This window comes from Solea solea, chromosome 3 (genome assembly GCF_958295425.1).
Source record: "Solea solea chromosome 3, fSolSol10.1, whole genome shotgun sequence".
Classification (NCBI taxonomy): domain Eukaryota; kingdom Metazoa; phylum Chordata; class Actinopteri; order Pleuronectiformes; family Soleidae; genus Solea; species Solea solea.
In genome coordinates, this window is record NC_081136.1 from 23,874,789 (window position 1) to 23,897,335 (window position 22,547).

Sequence of the window (22,547 nt, forward strand, 5' to 3'; positions counted from 1 at the left end):
AATAAGTCAATTATCTCTACATCCAAAAATAAAGGTAGAATGTGTTAATACACATATCAAACTTGATTGTTTCATATTTCCCAGCATTCAATTAAAGTGCAGAACATTTACTCTACAAATGTGATAATTTCTTTGTTACAATTATATTTCACTCTAGTTTCACAGAGCCGTGCTCATTCTGTTCAAGTGTAAATGTAGTTCACACTTAAACCTGTAGAAGTTGGTTTACTGTTATCTGAAAACATTATTATTTTGTATTAAATGTCACCGTTACGGGGCGTACTTTGGTGAATTTGAAAAATTCTCCTTTTCGCTCTCTCAGTCTTTCGCCTCGCTCACTCTTTATTTAAAAATATAATTTAAAATATTCTTATATTTTTTATATATTATACATGTAAACACTGTATACACTACGACAATGCATGAACACTGAATAACAACTGGTTGTAACCATATAAACAGTACCATGGACCTTGTTTAACCAACTTCATTTAAAAAAAAAAAAAAAGAATGGTCCACTGTATTCAGAGTCTTTCCTTCAGTAAACCACCCACTACCCATACTTAGCAGGTGCTTTCCGCTTTGGCCTTTGAGAACGATGGCCCTAACGATCACCACCCCCACTCTCCTGGGTGTCCCCAGGGCCTGCAGAATCCCTGTCCAAAACTAGGCGTGACACCTGTACTGGTGTCCAGCTCTGGGCCTTCTCCATCGCCCAGGTGTTGTCCAGTAGATCTCGGCAGCAATACGGCATGAGCTGGTCATAGTGAACCACTTTCACTTTGGTCTTTGGGCCTTTCTGGATGCGATACACCTGATTGTCCAGCTGTCCAAGGACAAATTATGGTCCGTCATATGAAGGGAGGAAGTTCTTGACTTGGTTTCTGATTTTCTGTGTGCCTTTGATGAGATAGCACACAGCATCACCAACCTAGTACTGGGTTGGCAATAGTTTTTGTCATACTGTCTCTTTGCACGTTTCACAGACTCACCAAGAGTTTCTCTGCTGAATCGCTGTGCCAGCTCCAAAAGCTCTATGAGGTGCTGGACATATTCAGGGGCCGAAGGAGCTGCATCATGGTCTTGAGGCACGCTAGCTACCAGGTTGACAGGCTCACTTACCTCCCGGCTGAATATCATGAAGTTAGGGGTGAAGCCAGTTGATCTGTGGACCATTACACAGCAAGAATGGGTCATACAACTCTGGTGTGGGTGTCAACAGTGAACCATATGAACAATTGGTAAAGCAACATATCTCATGGCGGGTTAAGAGTCTTGCACAATACTGAATGTACCAGCAAACCCCCTCTCTTATACTCAAACCTATGGTTACCATCTTGCTTAATCAAAACAAGAAGGTGCCACCAACTCAACCTCAAAAGAATTGTGAGACATGGAACAGGCACAGTTGGTGCGGTCCTCACAGGGTCCGGGAAAACCATCACAGTAATGGGTGGATGGTGGCACTTATGTCAGGTGAACCAAAGTGAATTCACACTGCAGTTAAGTTTCAATTAAACAGTCACATTGACCAAGTTCATTGCCCATTCAAAAACAGTATTGTCTGAGAGGACACATGCTAGAGGTTATAGAGCTATAGCTGGAGGTACATCCTCAAAGTGAAAACCGGAGTCAAGATGAACCCTGCCTTTTCAGTTAGAGCTGTGTTGTTGGAAAGACTACTGGTTATTTTTGGAGGTGAAGGTTGGAGCAGGAAGCCAGATTTTTGGAGCAGCTGGGCCAGGTGTGGCAATAACTTTAAATGTGCAGCCCTTAATCACAAACACTTTGTCTCACCTGGACGGTACCTGGGCAGCAGCAGCATGTTAAGCTTCTTTTTGGTTTTTTATTTTTACACTTAATAAACACCATATAAGACACCTTGACCACACACTCACCCTTTCACAACTCCTATAGTGACTGATGCAATGCATTTTTCCAGAGCCTAGTTAATAATTGTACTTTTTGAAATAAATTCAACATTATTAAAACATCATCCATTGTGTCCCTTCCCGTATGCGTCATTTGCCTTTCAGCCAGGTTGTGACAATGAGTTTTCCTGCAGCTCAGTCAATGACCTGTCCTGTGGTGAACTGTATTTTACAGTTACCCAACCCACTCTTTAGTCCCAACTCACCATCTGAAAAAGACTGATCTAAGCATTAATGATGACACAGTCTCTGTAATGGTAATTTGTCTTGGAGAAAACTGCAATGACTGGTTACAGTTACAGATCGTTTGCAGTGATGCATTGTTGCGCTACAGCCAAAGTAATAAGTAAAATTTGCGGTATTGTTGAGTTTGCTATATCCTGAATTCCTGGGTGGACCGTCACATGAGATTTGTTTTGGACCCTACCCCTAGAGCTTCGCTTACTCCTCTGCACTTATGGGTGATGATAAAGGATATAATAACATGTGGCCTACTACAAATTAAGAAGACCACACTCAGTAAAGGAGAAGAACCAGAGGAAAGTCATGAGGGCATTTTTAGACACCAGCCTCATCTTCCTATTTTTGTATTTCTGCTCCTCTGCTGTGTATTCCTCTCTATATTCCTCCTCTTGTCACTCACATGGACCATTTTATTTAAATGGGATGCACAAAACTGGAGATGTGATTGTAGGTGGACTGTTTACAGCCCACTTTATTTCAACTGATCCTGTCCTGTCTTTTAGCTCAGAACCACAACAGCCTCAGTGCTATAGGTGAGTATGTGAGAAAACCACACAAAGTTGATGAAAATCAGTTGTATTAGTAGTCTGCACTTTTGACTCTAAAGATTAATGCTATTAGTTTTCATTCACATAATTTGGTTATGGTTGAGATATTTAACTGACTGCACTATTACTATGTAGTTGTGTAACATACACAGTGACTAATGGCAACTAGACATCTATTTTAATTAGTAAATTGTTATGTTGTTAGTTTTGATGTTCTAGGATTCAGACAGGCTCAGACCATGGCCTTTGCTATTGATGAGATCAACAGAAACTCCAACCTGCTGCCTAATGTGACTCTGGGATACAGTCTGTATGATAACTGCTTTCAACTTGGAATTGGATTTCGTGCAGCACTGACCTTAGTCAGTGGTCAAGAAGAGCAAGTTACATTAGAGGAGAACTGTGTAGGAACTCCTCCAGTCCTAGCGATTGTTGGTGATTCTACTTCCTCAAGCACTGTTGCCATATCCACAGTCTTAGGTTTGTACAGAGTGCCACTGGTAAGTTATTTGTCGTTCAACTCATTTGTAATTTAATTGCAAATTTATGAAATTGTTATGAGAAATTAAGCTTAAAAATGTGAAAAAAATTGTCCAAAATGTGTTGGTATTTTATTGATACATTTTTGCAGGTGAGTTATTTTGCCACATGTTCCTGCCTGAGTGACAGACAAAAGTTTCCGTCTTTCTTTAGGACAATCCCGAGTGATGATTTTCAGGTGAATATTAATCTGCAAAGTAAAAATACTTGAAGGGCCACTCCTGTTTAGTCATGTTATGTGTTTCACTTACAGAGTTGTGTGGTGTCAGATATACAACACTTAAAAACAGTGATTAAACATGAGTCTTTGATGAACTTGTTTAGCAGGATTTCTCGTGAAAGATGATTCCAGCCTGTGCACTAATCCCTCTGCTCTGTGTCCACATAGGTGAATGCTATGATTCAGATACTAAAACACTTTGGTTGGACTTGGGCAGGTCTGCTCATCAGTGATAATGATTATGGAGTCCACGCTGCCCGATCCTTTCACTCTGATCTGGGTCCAGCTGGTGGAGGTTGTCTGGCTTACACAGAGATTTTGCCTCTGGGTGACGACCCTGCTGTACTCAGGAGAATAGTGGATGTGATGAGAAAATCTACAGCTCGAGTGGTGATTGTGTTTGCAGATAAGGGTGTCATGGTTAACCTCATGAAAGAGGTCAGTCCTTAAAAATATTTGTAGCAAATGAATTTCAGGGGCTGTCCACACAGAAACGGGTTTAGGTGAATATGCATACTTTTTAGAGAGGCGTTCCGTCCACATGGATACGCTACTCGACGTCCCTCTTCGGAGCTTTGTCGCTAGTCACTGTTTTTAAAAATTAAAAAAAGGGTAACCTCTAACCTCTCTACAGAACTGTAAAGTCGCTAAATAAGCACACGAAAACGGCACAAACGGCATTTCTTTCCCCTGGCCGGTTTCATTCTGTCTCTGTTATTATATTACAGTGCAACTAAAGTGCTGTTGTATGTACTACAGCGTTTTGAGTAGTTTCAGCGGTTTCCATGTGGACTGAGATATTCTCTGAAACGATGCCATGTTGACTGGGATATTTTTGAAAACGGCAAAGAAAGAGATAATTTTCTGTTTCTGTGTAGATGTGGCCTTAGTCTTTGAAAAAACGATTTCATTAAAGTTACACCTGTACCTTGTTAAAGCTAAGAGTAAGACTACTCCCTATATGACTACTTGAATTTTGCGTGTAATAGTCTCAAACACAGATTTGTGTATGACGTCAACTCTGGAAACTAGATTAGACTTTACTGGTATGAAAGTATGAATTAATATATTTATGATAATGCAATGTACAGGTGGTGAGACAGAATGTGACAGGCCTGCAGTGGATTGCCAGTGAAGCCTGGTCATCATTTGATGAGATCCTGACCCCCCACCTGCCGTACCTGGGTGGAACACTGGGCATCTCCATCCGTCGAGGAGAAATACCCGGACTCAGGGACTTCCTGTTACAAATACGTCCTGACCTACATCACACCAACACTGATGGAAACAGCATGGTGAGAGTTTCCCTCAGACTGGGTATTGTGAATATTATATACTGGCTTTAATACACACAATAATTATTTTCCAGGTGAATCAGTTTTGGGAACACAGATTTCAGTGTAGAATTGCACCACCTCCAGCAGGTTGGGTGGAAGCTGAAGGAAAATTATGCACTGGACAGGAAGTTATTGAGAATGTGGAGAATGAGTTCTTGGATGTTTCAAATATCAGAGCAGAGTATAATGTGTATAAGGCTGTGTACGCTCTGGCATATGCTCTTGATGACATGCTGCAGTGTGAGCCAGGGAGAGGACCTTTCAGCAACAACATCTGTGCTCATTTACAAAGACTGGAGCCATGGCAGGTGAGATATCAGTTTACACTCAACTCTTAATTACTTCACCCCATGGAGTGGGAGTGAAGTATTGTTTTTAATGGCTCTGTGTGTCTGTCTGTCTATCTGTTTGTGTTTCTGCACTCTGCTGAATGGGGTGAAGTCTGCCATCTCTGACTGCCTTTTAGAGTTCAACAAAGTGTGTATTATTATTTGCTTATGATACTTTTTGTTTTATATAGATGAGTGTATATTTCATTTACAGATTGGTAGTAGAACAATGTTAGATTAGGTCAAGGGAAACAGTATAATTTGAGCAATACTTACAGCAGCAAAGTAAATGTTTTAACTAAAAACAAATTCATAATCATTTTGAGGGTACATATAATTGGGAGAATGATAAACCACTTGGCTGGGAATGGAATGTTGTACAATTTTATCATACAAATCACAATTATAATTTGACTGGCAAATTTCCATTACCAGGATAAACATAAAGAAAATATTTAATATGAGTGACTTCAAAATTCTGATTCCTATTTAAGTGGCACAAAGGGCAGCCATCATATTTCCAGTCATTACTGTCACTCCTCTGTCTGCTCAAAATTCCTCCCACATCACACTGTAAGTTCTGGTTTGTATAGTATGTTACTAACATGTTTATTTAACATTACAACATATTCTGATTTTATATGTAACACGTTTTTCAAAATAGTTTGTAACCCTCTGCACAAAGGTCCATGGTGCACACAAATTGTCTCAAAGCTCACAGATACAAAGGAAACAAAACTATTGTTAAAAAAATATAACTTAGGTGAAGAAATCAGTACTGCAACAGCCCAAATGACAATGGCTAATATTGTACTAAAACAATCTTGTATCTGCAGAAGAATCAGGGGAATTAGCTTTAGCAAAACCGATTGTACGGTTTTATCAAACTAACTTTGTTAATCTAATAAATCCCACCACACGGGGTGTGTTTGACCGGCGAAACAGTGCCACACTCTGCTCCGACACTCAATCTCTGTCTTTTCACGTGTTCATTTATTTTCATCAGCAACTCCAACCATGCTTTTTCTTTTAGCACTTAAACAGTGATTGTGCCGTCAGCAGGTAATCAACTGGAAAACACAAAATATAAACAACAACACTACGTTAATGGCACAAACATATTCCTGATATTTAACATAAGCTACAATCACTTTGTATACATATCAACTCACCAGCTCAGTATCACCAGTCAAACTGAAGCACAGTATGTAAGAATAACCACCGAAGAATATATACAAAGTGGACTGCTGCCGCTAGAGGGCGCTATGAACTCACAACAGTATAAATACAAAATAACATATTTGAAAATAGGAGAACTCCACACACCTCCCACTTGGGCTACTTGTCATTGACCAAGTAGGCCACAATAACTATTATTAATACAACAATGTAATACACAGAATATGTGCACCTTCTCAAGTGACAAAATAAAGAAACAACATAACTGTTTAGTGACACAGTCATCTCAAGTACTTAGAGGAGTAAGGTAAGCCTCCTCCTGCACTTCTACTGGTAGCAACACCACCAGTCTTCTGACACGCATTCATCTGGACACGCCTCCTTGACACGACCCAACCTGAATCGACCCTGGAGGACGTTTTGGTCTGCAGCCCATACCAGGTTTCCAACAGAGACATTCCGGGCTGGGGCATGCCACCTTTGCTGGACGAACAGGTGAGGCCCTTCCAACTGGCTCCAACGTCTCCAAAACTTGTCCACTTCCACCTGGACTGCTCGCAGACGACTGAACGGGTAGGTAGAGAATTCAAAACCCTGGGTGTCCCCTCTGGGCCCCGCCTGACCCAACAGGAACGAGTTTGGTGTTACAACATCCACAGTCTCCTCCTGGACCTGACCTCTGGCACCGATCGGCCTCTCTTTGGAAAGGTTGGCAGCCAGGTAGAGGAGGGTTTGAAACTACAGGGTGGTCAAGTCACCCTCCTCACCAACACTGCACAATGACCTCTTCAACACGCAGACAGCTGCCTCCGCTGCCCCATTCCGATGTGGCGAGTCCGCCGGACTGAACTCCCACACCCAGTCAGTCCCAGCCACAACCGCTCCCCTTTGGACCTCCTCCTTGTTGATACCTGCCAGGAAACTGTAGAGATCCTCCAGCGCAGGTCTGGCCCCCACGAAGTCGGTGCCCTGGTCGGACCAGAGTTTTCGGGATGACCTCTTAGGGCGGTGAATCGTTGATAAGTTTTGAGAATGATAGGTCTTAGGTCTTCAACGAAATTTGCATTGATGGCTCTTGAGGCCATACAACTAAAGACCACGCCCCAGACCTTTATCTTCGTGTGCCGCCTCACAACCTCCCTGGTTCCGGAGGCCACCTCTGCTGCAGACGTCATGGGCCACTCCTCCACCGCTCTGGTCAGGAACTCGGGACCTCTCCGCCACAAGGAGTCACCATCAAGCTGCTCAGGAAAACACCCTCTCGTGACTAGATCGGCCATCCACCACCAATCTGTCACAGGTCCGGCCCTCTGGAACACGGTTAGCAAAGAAAGTTCGGAACCCGTAACTTTCCTGCTGGATGGCTCCCAACACAGTCTGGCTGTCAACGAAGTGGTACTACCTACCCACTTCCAACCGCCCATGCTTCAGTATGTACCCCTTTAACCGGGTGGCAAAGACGGCTCCGCAGATCTCCACTTTAACAGCGTCGCCCCTCTGGTCGAGGGGGGTCAATTTAGCCTTTGACTCCACGAGCCAGGTCACAACACCCCCTGAAGTCTCCCAGCGCAGGTAGAGGACCGCCCCATAAGTCACAGCTCCCATCGGAAAATGGGATCCCCCAGGGTTTACCCAGCCAGCCGGTAGGTGTAATACTCCTGGGGAAAATGATGGTACTCAGCTGGACATACTCTTTGAAGAGCTTGATTGCCCTCCAACGCAGCTCACCAGACAGTGGCTTGTCCCACGTATCCCTAGTCAATGTCCCGGCCTCTTGAAAGGCCCTCCTGACAAGAATGATGCCCTTCTGTTTCAGGGGCGTCGCCAGACCAAGGGGGTCATAAAGCCCGGCCACCTGGCTCAGCAACATCCGACAGGTAAGGGGATCCCGTGTCTTCTCCTCTATATCCTCAATAGCGAGGTCGAGCTCAGTGCACATCTTTTTCTTCCTTGTGGAGAAATTGACGGCCACCATGAGGAAAAGTCCGTCCTCCCCCACGTGGTAACCCACTCCCAGGGCCTTGTTGTCCCCATCACGTAACTGGTTGGGCAACACGATAGTCTCAGTTTTGGTGGGAACACCACCTTGCCTCCCACTTTTGCCAGACCGCACCCATGGCTTAAGGTAAAACCCCCCGGTTGCAAGAATGGCCTCAACCCCTAGAAGCCAGAATGTCGTCCACGTAGGCATTGTCCACGATGACATGTCTTTCTTCCACTTTGTCAGCGAACTGGGGCAGATGGGCGGTCTCCCTCATGGAGCGATACAATCAGCCAGCTTATCGCCCATGTTCACACGTGCCACGGTGTAGTCCTCGATGTCATCGGCTGGAGAGTCCTTCCACAGGAAGCGATGGACATGCACCTCCTGATCCTCCAACCACACCGAGTTGTACATCTTGGACACATCTCCAACCGCTGCGTACTCCCCCTCCCGGAAACGGAGCAGGACTGCGCGGATAGGGTTCAAGACATCTGGGCCCTTCAGCAGGATGCCATTCAGGCTAACACCCCTGAATTCCCGGCTGCTGTCCCAGACTAGTCTCACCGGAGTGGAGACAGAGTGTGGGTTGGGTGCTGTCAGGTGGTTCACCCACCACACAGCTCCGTTCCAACTGTCAATCGCAGCCCTGGAAAGCTTGATTGCGGCCCCCCTGGTTACCATGTTGTGCACCTGCCTCGTGTAAGCTTATTTCCACTTCGGATCCCTCTCGAGACGCTTCTCCAATTTCAGAAACGCCACCTTGACAGCTTTGTGGTTATTCGGCTGGGTAGCAGGGTTCTCTTTCCAGGGGTACCTGGCATCCCAGTGAGGCTTGTCGCTGTGGTTGTCGCTTAACTTGAAGGTCAGGCCTCCCCTGATGATCTCTAACTCTCGCACTCACACTCTAACTAACCACCAAAGAATATATAGTGGACTGCTGCCGCTATAGAGCGCTATGAACTCCCAACAGTATAAATACAAAATAACATATTTGAAAATAGGAGAACCACACACCAATGATGGTGATTTATACCACCCACCTGGGAGGAATACCTGAGAACAATCTTCCAATAATATTGATTTAGAAGGAAATGTTTCTTTGAAATGTTAATGATTTTTCATTTAGTTTTTCTTCTTCTTCATTTTGATTTTCAAAGCTTATGTATTACATGGAAAAAGTAAACTTCACCACAACATTTGGTGATCAAGTGTCATTTGATGAGAATGGTGATGCCTTACCAATATATGACATCATGAACTTGGTGTGGCTCCCTGATGGAAGAACTGAAGTTCAGATTGTGGGTGAGGTTAAGAGGTCAGCCTTCAAAGACAAAGAACTCACACTGGATGAAGAGAAAATCTTTTGGAACTTTGAATCCAAACAGGTAACTGATTTCTTGACCCTTTCCTATGGGCAAGTCCTTACAGATGAGTCTAACAGATACTGATTTTTCTCCACACAGCCTCCTCGGTCAGTGTGCAGTGAGAGGTGTCCTCCAGGTACCCGCATGGCCAGAAAGAAGGGGGAACCTGAGTGTTGTTTTGACTGTGTCCCTTGTTCTGAGGGAAAGATCAGCAATACAACTGGTGATTATAACGTTTTAAACACCACAGTTCAGAGATGTCGTATAAACATGTTTCCCATCACTTTCCTCTTTTCTCAGGATCCATGGAATGCACCAGTTGTCCAGAAGACTTCTGGTCCAGCCCCCAGCGTGACCACTGTGTTCCTAAGAAAACAGAGTTCCTCTCCTACCATGAGCCTCTGGGTATCTGCTTGACAACTATCTCACTGTTGGGCACATTTATCTGCGTTGTTGTACTGGGCATCTTCATCCATAATCACAGCACACCTATAGTTCGTGCCAACAATTCAGAACTCAGTTTTCTTCTCGTGGTGTCGCTTAAATTGTGTTTCTTGTGTTCGTTGCTCTTCATTGGACGACCCAGATTATGGACTTGTCAACTAAGACATGCAACATTTGGCATCAGCTTTGTGCTTTGTGTCTCGTGTATCCTGGTGAAAACCATGGTGGTTCTGGCTGTGTTCAGGGCCTCCAAACCAGGAGGTGAGTCCAGTCTGAAGTGGTTTGGTGCTCTGCAGCAGAGAGGGACAGTTCTGGTTCTGACTTCTGTTCAAGCAGCAATCTGCACTGTCTGGCTTGTCTCTGCTTCACCAGTGCCTCATAAAAACACCCAGTATCACAGTGACAAGATAGTTTATGAGTGTGCAGTTGGGTCCACAGTTGGTTTTGCAGTTTTACTTGGTTATATTGGTTTACTGGCTGTCCTCAGTTGTTTGTTAGCTTTTCTAGCAAGAAATCTTCCAGACAGTTTCAATGAGGCCAAACTCATCACTTTCAGCATGCTGATCTTCTGTGCAGTGTGGGTGGCCTTTGTCCCTGCGTACATCAGCTCACCAGGCAAATTTGCCGATGCAGTGGAGGTATTTGCCATCCTAGCCTCCAGTTTTGGCCTCTTGGTGGCGCTTTTTGGACCCAAATGTTATATAATCCTGTTGAGACCAGAGAGAAACACAAAGAAAGCCATCATGGGTCGTGGCATTGGATCATAAAAATGGCAAGACCCTTAAGAAGTCAATTATCTCTACATCCAAAAATAAAGGTAGAATGTGTTAATACACATATCAAACTTGATTGTTTCATATTTTCCAGCATTCAATTAAAGTGCAGAACATTTACTCTACAAATGTGATAATTTCTTTGTTACAATTATATTTCACTCTAGTTTAACAGAGCGTGTCCAGATTTGATCAAAAATAATTTTACTTATTCTTTGTATACTGTGTACTGTATCTATAAAGAATAAGAATATTTATTTATTTAAAAATATAATTTTAAATATTCTTATATTTTTTATATATTATACATGTAAACACTGTATACACTACGACAACACAATACACTCTATGTTTCTTACTAATACTATATGTCCTTCCTTTACATCTACCCAGAATACCCGTATTGAGCTTGTGGCCTCTTATGGATATCTTGGCATCACAATTAATGAAAGCCTTTCTTTTAAACCTACATTTTAGAGAAACAGCAATTGAACATGGTGTTAAACGTTCATACTCGGCTCCCCGACCGTAGTTAGAGAGCGTAGGGTAGGACACTCTGTTGTTCTCCAGGGCTGAAGAAGTAGGCTGACTCACTTTGCTTCAGTTTCAATGACCCAATTAACTCCACATGGCAGGTAAACATATAGACAGACACCTCTTGCCTTCTTATGCTGAGTGTTTATTACAACAATCATAACCCGAACACTTTTTCCGGTAGAATTATACTCTTTTTTCGGCTAACTTGCTCTGAACTCTGTACGTCGCTCACACTGATGTCATCACGCATCGCACACCTCCTGCTTTCTTAAAGGAATACACTCTTAACTCTCAGCTGCTCTTATAACACTACCCCCACTCTGGATGACAATTATAACACAATGTCACTCCAGCACAGTAGCACACATCACTTTTACATTAATACACATATACAGTCCTCATTTTAGATTCAGTCCACTACAGAGGATTTCAGTAAATACAGTAAATTTCAAGTACTTAGCACAAGGGGTACTGGCAAAAACGCAGCTTCATAATCCAACAAAAGACAGTCCACTTGTTCAGTGTGCATGTAGGACAATGACACAAATCAGACCTGAAGAAGGCATTACTAACACACATAATACAGGCTATGAGGGATTCCAAGATCTAAATTAGCGACCAGGAGCATACTATAACTCAGAATGTATTCCCATACTCTAAATTTTCCTTTAACTGGAAACTACAACAAATACAGTTTTAGGTCACAGTGTCAGTTAAACCACTACCTTCAAGTTTTTTTTTTTTTTGCATGAACACTGAATAACAACTGGTTGTAACAATACAAACAGTACCATGGACCTTGTTTAATCAACTTCCTTTAAAAAAAAAAAAAAGAAAAGAATGGTCCACTGTATTCAGAGTCTTACCTTCAGTAAACCACCCACTCCCCATACTTAGCAGGTGCTTTCCGCTTTGGCCTTTGAGAACGATGGCCCTAACGATCACCACCCCCACTCTCCTGGGTTACCCCAGGTAAGGGAAGCTAGTGATGTGGGAGGCAGCAGGACTGGGACTGTCCCCTGCTGGTTCTGATGAGATAAAACTGGGGGTATCTTCTGCGTTGACATCGAAGAATAGTTGAGCCAGACCAAGGTCAGAGCCTGCAGAATCCACGTCCAAAACTAGGGGTGACACCTGTACTGGTGTCCAGCTCTGGGCCTTCTCCATCGCCCAGGTGTTGTCCAGTAGATCTCTGCAGCGATAGGGCATGAGCTGGTCATAGTGAACCACTTTCACTTTGGTCTTTGGGCCTTTCTGGATGCGATACACCAGATCGTCCAGCTGTCCAAGGACAAATTATGGTCCGTCATACGAAGGGAGGAATTTCTTGACTTGGTTTCTGATTTTCTGTGTGCCTTTGATGAGATAGCACACAGCATCACCAACCTAGTACTGGGTTGGCAATAGTTTTTGTCATACTGCCTCTTTGCACGTTTCACGGACTCACCAAGAGTTTCTCTGCTGAATCGCTGTGCCAGCTCCAGAAGCTCTATGAGGTGCTGGACATATTCAGGGGCCGAAGGAGCTGCATCAGGGTCTGGAGGCACGCTAGCTACCAGGTTGACGGGCTCACTCACCTCCCAGCTGAATATCATGAAGTTAGGGGTGAAGCCAGTTGATCTGTGGACCATTACACAGCAAGAATGGGTCATACAACTCTGGTGTGGGTGTCAACAGTGAACCATATGAACAATTGGTAAAGCAACGGGTTAAGAGTCTTGCACAATACTGACTCTACCAGCAAACCCCCTCTCTTATACTCAAACCTATGGTCGACATCTTCCTTAATCAAAACAAGAAGGTGCCACCAACTCAACCTCAAAAGAATTGTGAGACATGGAACAGGCACAGTTGGTGCGGTCCTCACAGGGTCCGGGAAAACCATCACAGTAATGGGTGGATGGTGGCACTTATGTCAGGTGAACCAAAGTGAATTCACACTGCAGTTAAGTTTCAATTAAACAGTCACATTGACCAAGTTCATTGCCCATTCAAAAACAGTATTGTCTGAGAGGACACATGCTAGAGGTTATAGTGCTATAGCAGGAGGTACATCCTCAAAGTGAAAACCGGAGTCAAGATGAACCCTGCCTTTTCAGTTAGAGCTGTGTTGTTGGAAAGACTACTGGTTATTTTTGGAGGTGAAGGTTGGAGCAGGAAGCCAGATTTTTGGAGCAGCTGGGCCAGGTGTGGCAATAACTTTAAATGTGCAGCCCTTAATCACAAACACTTTGTCTCACCTGGACGGTACCTGGGCAGCAGCAGCATGTTAAGCTTCTTTTTGGTCTTTTATTTTTACACTTAATAAACACCATATAAGACACCTTGACCACACACTCACACTTTCACAACTCCTATAGTGACTGATGCAATACATTTTTCCAGAGCCTTGTTAATAATTGTACTTTTTGAAATAAATTCAACATTATTAAAACATAATCCATTGTGTCCCTTTCCGTATGCGTCATTTGCCTTTCAGCCAGGTTGTGACAATGTGTTTTCCTGCAGCTCAGTCAATGACCTGTCCTGTGGTTAACTGTATTTTCCAGTTACCCAACCCACTCTTTAGTCCCAACTCACCATCTGAAAAAGACTGATCTAAGCATTAATGATGACACAGTCTCTGTAATGGTAATTTGTCTTGGAGAAAACTACAATGACTGGTTACAGTTACAGATAGTTTGCAGTGATGCATTGTTAAATACAATGTTGCGCTACAGCCAAAGTAATAAGTTAAATGTGCGGTATTGTTGAGTTTGCTATATCGTGAATTCCTGGGGGGACTGTCACGAGAGATTTATTTTGGACCCTGCCCCTAGAGCTTCACTTCATCCTCTGCACTGATGGGTGGTGACAAAGGATTAAACAACATGTGGCCTACTACAAATCAAGAAGACCACACTCAGTAAAGGAGAAGAACCAGAGGAAAGTCATGAGGGCATTTTTAGACACCAGCCTCATCTTCCTATTGTTGTATTTCTGCTTCTCCTCCGCTGCATCCTTCTCGATTTTTTCCTCCTCTTGTCACTCACATGGACCATTTTATTTAAATGGGATGCACAAAACTGGAGATGTGATTGTAGGTGGACTGTTTACAGTCCACTTTATTTCAACTGATCCTGACCTGTCTTTTAGCTCAGAACCACAACAGCCTCAGTGCTATAGGTGAGTCTGTGAGAAAACCACACAAAGTTGATGAAAATCAGTTGTATTAGTAGTCTGCACTTTTGACTATAAAGATTAATGCTATTCGTTTTCATTCACATAATATGATTATGGTTGAGGTATTTAACTGACTGCACTATTACTATGTAGTTGTGTAACATATACACAGTTACTATATAATCTCTTTTAATTAGTAAATTGTTATGTTGTTAGTTTTGATGTTATAGGATTCAGACAGGCTCAGACCATGGCCTTTGCTATTGATGAGATCAACAGAAACTCCAACCTGCTGCCTAATGTGACTCTGGGATACAGTCTATATGATAACTGCTTTCAACTAGGAATTGGATTTCGTGGAGCACTGACCTTAGTCAGTGGTCAAGAAGAGCAAGTTACATTAGAGGAGAACTGTGTAGGAACTCCTCCAGTCCTCGGGATTGTGGGTGATTCTTCTTCTTCAAGCACTGTTGCCATATCCACAGTCTTAGGTTTGTACAGAGTGCCTCTGGTAAGTTATTTGTCGTTCAACTCATCTGTGATTTAATTGCAAATTTATGAAATTGTTATGAGTAATTGAGCTTAAAAATGTGAAAAAATTGTCCAAAATGTGTTGGTGTTTTATTGATACATTTTTGCAGGTCAGTTATTTTGCCACATGTTCCTGCCTGAGTGACAGACAAAGGTTTCCATCTTTCTTTAGGACAATCCCGAGTGATGATTTTCAGGTGAATATTAATCTGCAAAGTAAAAATGCTTAAAGGACCACTCCTGTTTAGTCATGTAATGTGTTTCACTTACAGAGTTGTGTGGTGTCAGATATATAACTTATATATAACACTTAAAGACAGTGATTAAACATGAGTCTTTGATTCACTTGTTTAGCAGGATTTCTAGTGACGGATGATTTCAGCCTGTGCACTAATCCCTCTACTCTGTGTCTACATAGGTGAATGCTATGATTCAGATACTAAAACACTTTGGTTGGACTTGGGCAGGTCTGCTCATCAGTGATGATGATTATGGAGTCCACGCTGCCCGATCCTTTCACTCTGATCTGGGTCCAGCTGCTGGAGGTTGTCTGGCTTACACAGAGATTTTGCCCTGGGGTGACAACCCTGCTGAACTAAGGAGAATAGTGGATGTGATGAGGAAATCTACAGCTCGAGTGGTGATTGTGTTTGCAAATAAGGGTCTCATGATTAACCTCATGAAAGAGGTCAGTCCTGAAAAATATGTAGCAAATAACATTTAGTCTTTAAAAACAGATTTCATTAAAGTTACTCCAGCTAAGAGTAAGACTAAATCCTATGACAACTTGCATGTTTCTTGTAATAGTTTCAAACACAGATTTGTGTATGACATCAACTCTGGAAACAAGATTACACTCTACTGGTAGATTCAAGATTCAAAGAGTTTATTGTCATATGTACAGCAAGAAAAACATGTTTCTCTGTTCAATGAAATTCTTTCTCGCTGTCCACACAAATGATTTAAAAGCCAAAGACATAGATAAATAGTTAAAGTAACAAAATAACACACAACAAGGGCAGTATAACTGGGAATGCAATAGAAATAGACATCTGTTTTGTACAATGAATTATGAAATATGACAGTTGTAAGTGTAGCGGTGTATGTTGATGTGTACAGAAGCTTAATGTGCAAAATAATAGTATGGACACGAGGTAGGTGATATATGTCCATTATTATAACTCTATCAGATGCTTAGGAGTCTGATGGCAGTGGGAATGTAGGAGTTCTTGAGACTGGAGGTTCTACATTTCACACTTCTGTACCTCCGTACTGAAGAGAGAAGTGTGAACAGTCCATCCTGGGGTGTGTGGAGGATGGAGGCAGCTCTCCTGTGAATAGAGGGCAGCAAAGTTCTGATGATCTCCGCAGTCTTCACCACTCTCTGCAGGCGCTTTTGCAGTACATAGCATTAGTGCTGCTGTACCTCGAGGTGATGCAGCTGGTCAAGATCCCTCTTAACCAGCTGCGTGGTGTTCAGTGTCCAGGTGAGGTCTTCGCTGATGTGGACACCCAGGAATTTAAAGCTGCTCACCCTCTCCACTTCAAGCTCCCAGATGAACAGTGGCTGAGGGTGAGGTTGTTGTCCTCACACCATGACACAAGACTGGCCACCTTCCTCCGGTAGACTGCCCCTTCCCCTCCAGTGATGCAACCGATCACTGCAGTGTCATCCGCGAACTTCAGGATGATGTTCTCTTTGTGGGAGGCGACACAGTTACGGGTGAACAAGATGGGGTTGATGCTCTGGATGTGAGCCAGCACCACTCTCTCAAAACATTTTGAGATGATTGGAGTGAGTGCTACTGGCCTCACTCCACTTGTCATTCAGACAGGTGGGTGGGCTTGTCTTGGGGAGGGGGCCAATAGTTTGACACCAGGAGGGGAATCTGGGAGGTCAGGATGTGTATGTGCCTCCTCTCTGTGGTGTGGCTGGAGGTCTCAAAGTGAGTGTAGAAGGTGTTGCTGGTGGTGGCTCTGTACTCTGTAATGTACTGCAGGCCTTGCCACACCTGCCTGGGGCCAGCAGTAGAATAGAAGCTGTCCAGCTTCTCTCTGTACTGCCTCTTGGCCGCTGTGATGACGCTTTTCTCAGTCCGTACTTTGCAGCTTTTAACTCCGTCTCATTGCCTGATCTGAATGCACGAAAGTGAGTATGCAGCATGTGTTGTACCTGACTGTTAATCCAGGGCTTCAGTTTGGGGAACTTTCTGATTTGTGTGATGGGTACGATGATGTCAACACAAGTGCCAATGTAGGCAGTCACAAACTCAGCATAGTCTTGTATGCTGACAGAATAGACCTCCAGAGTGGCTGCAGCTTTAAATATATCCGTCTGTCTGAGCAAAACAGTCCTGCAGGATGCTCTCAGTCTCTGGGGTCCAGACTTTGACATGTTTGGTGACAGGGTTTGATTGTTTCAGTCTCTGTCGCCAGATACATGAACAGGAAGATGTGGTCTGACTGTGGGGGTGGGGTGCAGCGCTGTATGCACCACGTATGTTACTGTATACATGTTCTTGTCAAAGGTGGCAATGTCCACGTGTTGGTAATATTTAGGAAGTACAGTCTATAAATTGCACTGGTTGAAGTTGCCGGCAATGATAAAAAAACAGCATCTGGATGAGTTGTCACGCTGATGACGTCATGGAGTTTGCTGAGCGTTGCCATGGAGTTAGCTAGCAGTGGGATGTAAACAGTGGCCAAAAACACAGCAGAAATTTCCCTCCATAGATAGTAGGGACGGAATTTTAGAAGTAATGATTCCACGTCTGGCGAACAGTAATTCTGAATAGTCTGTACATCTCATCTTGTTGATAATTGCACACACACCTCCCCCTTTAGCTTTATCGGAGGCTGCGGTCCGGTCTCCTTGGTGTATGAAGTGAGTCTATAGCTAAACTTTGCATTCTGGGACTTTGTCTGAAAGCCAGGTCTCAGTGAAAATAAGAGTGCATCACTCTCTGTGTTGTGATCCTGGCTCATATCTCGTTGCTTTTTTTCCAGGGATCGTTGGCTAGGCTGGGTAGCAGTGGTCAGCTAACTCAGGCTTTTAGCTTTGCAATGAGTCCCACCCTCTTGCCTAGCTTGTGTCACTGTCGCTGGAGCGCTCTCCTGGGGTCAGTTAACTCACTCGGGCTCAGTGTATCGGGGCCTTCCTGGTAGTGGTGGAGGTAGTGGTGGTGGCTGCCCGGGCAGACAATGACGTGACACTCCAGTGGCATTGCCGATGTCCTGTAGTGACTGTCTGTTTTAATTTAGCACTGCACAACTTATCCAATACAGAAAGAGTAGAAAACATAAAAATTGTGCGGAGTGAACAAACATGTCCAGTGTGGTATGAAAGTATGAATTAATATACTTGTGATAATGCAATGTACAGGTGGTGAGGCAGAATGTGACAGGCCTGCAGTGGATTGCCAGTGAAGCCTGGACATCAGTTGATGTGCTCCAGACTCCTCACCTCATGCCGTACCTGGGTGGAACACTGGGTATTGATATCTATCGAGGAGAAATACCAGGACTCAGTGACTTCCTGTTACAAATAAGTCCTGATCTACATCACAACAACACATATGGAAACAGCATGGTGAGAGTTTCCCTCAGGTAATTTGTGAGTATTATATTCTGCCTATAATACAAACAATTATTATCTTCCAGGTGAATCAGTTTTGGGAACACACATTTCAGTGTAGATTTGCACCACCTCCAGCAGGTTGGGTGGAAGCTGGAGGAAAATTATGCACTGGACAGGAAGTTATAGAGAATGTGGAAAATGAATTATTGGATGTTTCAGACCTCAGGTCAGAATATAATGTGTATAAGGCTGTGTACGCTCTGGCATATGCTCTTGATGACATGCTGCAGTGTGAGCCAGGGAGAGGACCTTTCAGCAACAACACCTGTGCTCATTTACAAAGAGTGGAGCCATGGCAGGTGATATATCCGCTTACACTTAATTTCATGTGATAATTTGTATTTCTTGTGGAATGTAAAGAAATAATATAATAAATTCTATTTTTGGCATTTTTAGAGAATGAAATGTAGTATTTAGACATCAGTACACATTTAATGCTTGAACTGAAAAAAAATAGTTCAAATGTTAATTTATGGTCATGTTTGCAATCAGCTCTTTGAAACTTAAATTTGGTTTGAGAATATTAGACACTGCTGTCTTTTTTGTGGTCATAAATCCTTAATCTCATGGTAAACATTATTTTCTGTTTTCTCTTGTCACTACTTTGGAGTTTCATAGATTATGCATTACATGGAAATGGTCAATTTCACCACATCATATGGTGATCAAGTGTCATTTGATGAAAATGGTGATGCCTTACCAATTTATGACATCCTGAACTGGGTGTGGCTCCTTGATGGAAGAACTAAAGTTCAGAGAGTGGGTGAGGTTAAGAGGTCAGCCTTCAAAGGTGAAAAACTCACACTGGATGAAGACAAAATCTTCTGGAACTTTGAATCCAAACAGGTAACCTATTAACTTTTAGACTACCATCTCTTTGCCTTACTCAATATAGATTAGTCTAACAGATCCTGATTTTTTTCCACACAGCCTCCTCGGTCAGTGTGCAGTGAGAGCTGTCCTCCAGGTACCCGCATGGCCAGAAAGAAGGGGGAACCTGAGTGTTGTTTTGACTGTGTCCCTTGTTCTGAGGGAAAGATCAGTAATATGACTAGTGAGTGAACACCACAGTTCAGAGATGTTGTATAAACATGTATCTCATGACTTTCCTCTCTCTCAGACTCCATGGAGTGCACCAGTTGTCCAGAAGATTTCTGGTCCAGCCCCCAGCGTGACCACTGTGTTCCTAAAAAAACAGAGTTCCTCACCTACCATGAGCCTCTGGGTATCTGCTTGACAACCATCTCACTGTTGGGCACATTTATCTGTGTTGTTGTTCTGGGCATCTTCATCCATCATCGCAGCACACCTATAGTTCGTGCCAACAACTCAGAACTCAGTTTCCAGCTGTTGCTGTCACTTAAACTCTGTTTCCTTTGTCCATTGTTCTTCATTGGACGACCCAGATTATGGACTTGCCAACTAAGACATGCAGCATTTGGCATCAGCTTTGTGCTTTGTGTCTCATGTATCCTGGTGAAAACCCTGGTGGTTCTGGCTGTGTTCAGGGCCTCCAAACCCGGAGGGGAGTCCAGCCTGAAGTGGTTTGGTGCTGTGCAGCAGAGAGGGATTGTTCTGGTTCTGACTTCTGTTCAAGCAGCAATCTGCACTGTCTGGCTTGTCTCTGCTTCACCAGTGCCTCATAAAAACACCCAGTATCAAAGTCACAAGATAGTTTATGAGTGTGTAGTTGGGTCCACAGTTGGTTTTGCAGTTTTACTTGGTTATATTGGTTTACTGGCTGTCCTCAGTTGTTTTTTAGCTTTTCTAGCAAGGAATCTTCCAGACAGTTTCAATGAGGCCAAACTCATCACTTTCAGCATGCTGATCTTCTGTGCAGTGTGGGTGGCCTTTGTCCCTGCTTACATCAGCTCACCAGGCAAATATGCAGATGCAGTGGAGGTATTTGCCATCCTGGCCTCCAGTTTTGGCCTCTTGGTGACACTGTTTGTACCCAAATGTTATATAATCCTGTTGAGACCAGAGAGAAACACAAAGAAAGCCATTATGGGTCGAGGCATTGGGTCATAATGAAGAGAGAATATTTATGCAATTATCTGTTAGTGGTGGAATGGTTCACAAAATCCACAGTTCGGTTCATTTCACGGGTTTGGGTCACAGGGGTTCGGTTCGGTAATTTTTTTAGGTTAGTGTGAGAGTTAATGGTTGTTTGTCTGTGTGTGTGTCCCTGCGATGGACTGGCGACTGTCCAGGGTGTACCCCGCCTATCGCCCTATGTCAGCTGAGATTGGCACTGGTGGAGGATAAAGCGGTAGATGATGGATAGATGGATTCTTAAGGACATGTCATGCAATCTTGCAAAAACTGAAATGATGAGGCAGCTCGATTAGGGGTTCAGTACATCATTGTAACAATCCAGAGAATTTGAAACAGTAAGAGGAGAGACATTGCTGCATTTACACGTATATTTATTCTAGTTACCATTCCATTCTGTCACTACTTGTGTCAGTGCTTAAGAAAGATTCCCTAAAGTGGGCGGGTCTACAAAACGGAGCTTTTCATCTTCTTCTCCGAATTAATGTAATGAGCAGTCACAGTTAGAAAACATTCAGTGGCCCTGGAGGCCCATCCCTGTGTAGTAAGAGCCACGTAAGCTGTGTTGACAATGGGATGTAATATTATACCGCGGCTCAAGCACTTTAATCATCTGCTGAAATCCTGCATGGTAGGCTAAACTTGAGCCGCTTCGGTGATAAGCAAACTCCTTCTTACACAAAAGGCATATCACTTTACCTTTATTAATGGTGCCGCCTGGGTGTTTTTGAAATGTAAATGTCCCGTTCATTTGGCCAAGTACTCTCACATGCTCCTCTATTTTCTTGTCTCCTCTTTGTAATCATCGCTCCTCACCCTGCCCTCAAAACACAATGACAGCCAATGTCCACTTTTCCACCCCCATCAACTCAATCACAAGAAGTCCAACACATAAAACCAAATTTTATAAAAAAAAAGCAACTTGCATACAGAAACAGTAAAAATTAGATTAAGACAATTAAAAAACACATCACGCTAAATATGACTGTAATTAATTGATTGCAATTAACATGCTAATTTGACACCCCTAAATAAAGGATCTGTCTTTTGAACATGCAGTATAAAAAACTTGTACCACATATATTGTCCTTTAATTCAAAACTAAATATGAGATGTTTAGGGTTTTTCACTTTGGACCAAAAGGGTGGAGAAAAACTGTAAACCAATATCTGACAGAGACATATTTATGTAGCAGCCCAGCACTATATTGCCTTTTGCTTAAATTAACTTTCGCCAATAATTAGGGGAGTCTCAATTAATGTATTTGGATACAACCACAAAGGTTAACCCGTTTTGGGTGTAACTCCCTGGCAAGGAGCAGATTATTAAACCTAAATACTAGCACTAACATATTTAACATTTAATGAATAAAGATGATCATCCTGGTGCCACATATATATTTTATTCTGTCATTAATGCAACCAAGCAAAAACAGTCTTTGCTGGTTGTAATTGTACAGCTCAATATATAATTCAATAACAGACCTATGCAAAAGTGAGCATTTAGCATTATGACGTTTGGCTCATTCATTAATATTTGTTGGCAAAACAGGAGCACATTGATAAATTGTGCGTCTGATCCATTACACCTGCCATATCCATTACATCACCAGCATGATTTCAAGGCTATAATGTGGTCAATTTGAATTAGCTTCTGAGGCTACCAACAGCTACCTTATTTTTGTACCATTAACCGGAACACAGTGAAACTGCATGAACTTAAATAACTATATA

The 22,547-nt window shown here is 43.0% G+C and overlaps 1 protein-coding gene across 1 annotated transcript; it reads left to right on the plus strand.

The window, feature by feature from the left end:
- Positions 1 to 2,477: 2,477 nt before the first annotated feature.
- LOC131456050 (extracellular calcium-sensing receptor-like) lies at positions 2,478 to 10,953 on the plus strand. Its single transcript, XM_058624026.1, has 9 exons — positions 2,478 to 2,707; positions 2,928 to 3,222; positions 3,354 to 3,440; positions 3,651 to 3,920; positions 4,574 to 4,777; positions 4,852 to 5,127; positions 9,469 to 9,696; positions 9,775 to 9,898; positions 10,003 to 10,953. The coding sequence occupies exons 1-9, from the start codon at positions 2,478 to 2,480 to the stop codon at positions 10,884 to 10,886; spliced, it is 2,598 nt and encodes an 865-aa protein (XP_058480009.1). The 3' UTR covers positions 10,887 to 10,953.
- The last annotated feature ends 11,594 nt before the right edge of the window (positions 10,954 to 22,547 follow it).

What these genes read in the sequence shown, in the direction of transcription:
- LOC131456050 (XM_058624026.1), top strand. Translation starts at nt 2,478, where the DNA reads ATGAGGGCATTTTTAGACACCAGCCTCATCTTCCTATTTTTGTATTTC. An exon ending in GTTTGTACAGAGTGCCACTG is followed by an intron (nt 3,223 to 3,353) that starts GTAAGTTATTTG and finishes ACATTTTTGCAG; the next exon opens with GTGAGTTATTTTGCCACATG. An exon ending in GGAACTTTGAATCCAAACAG is followed by an intron (nt 9,697 to 9,774) that starts GTAACTGATTTC and finishes TTCTCCACACAG; the next exon opens with CCTCCTCGGTCAGTGTGCAG.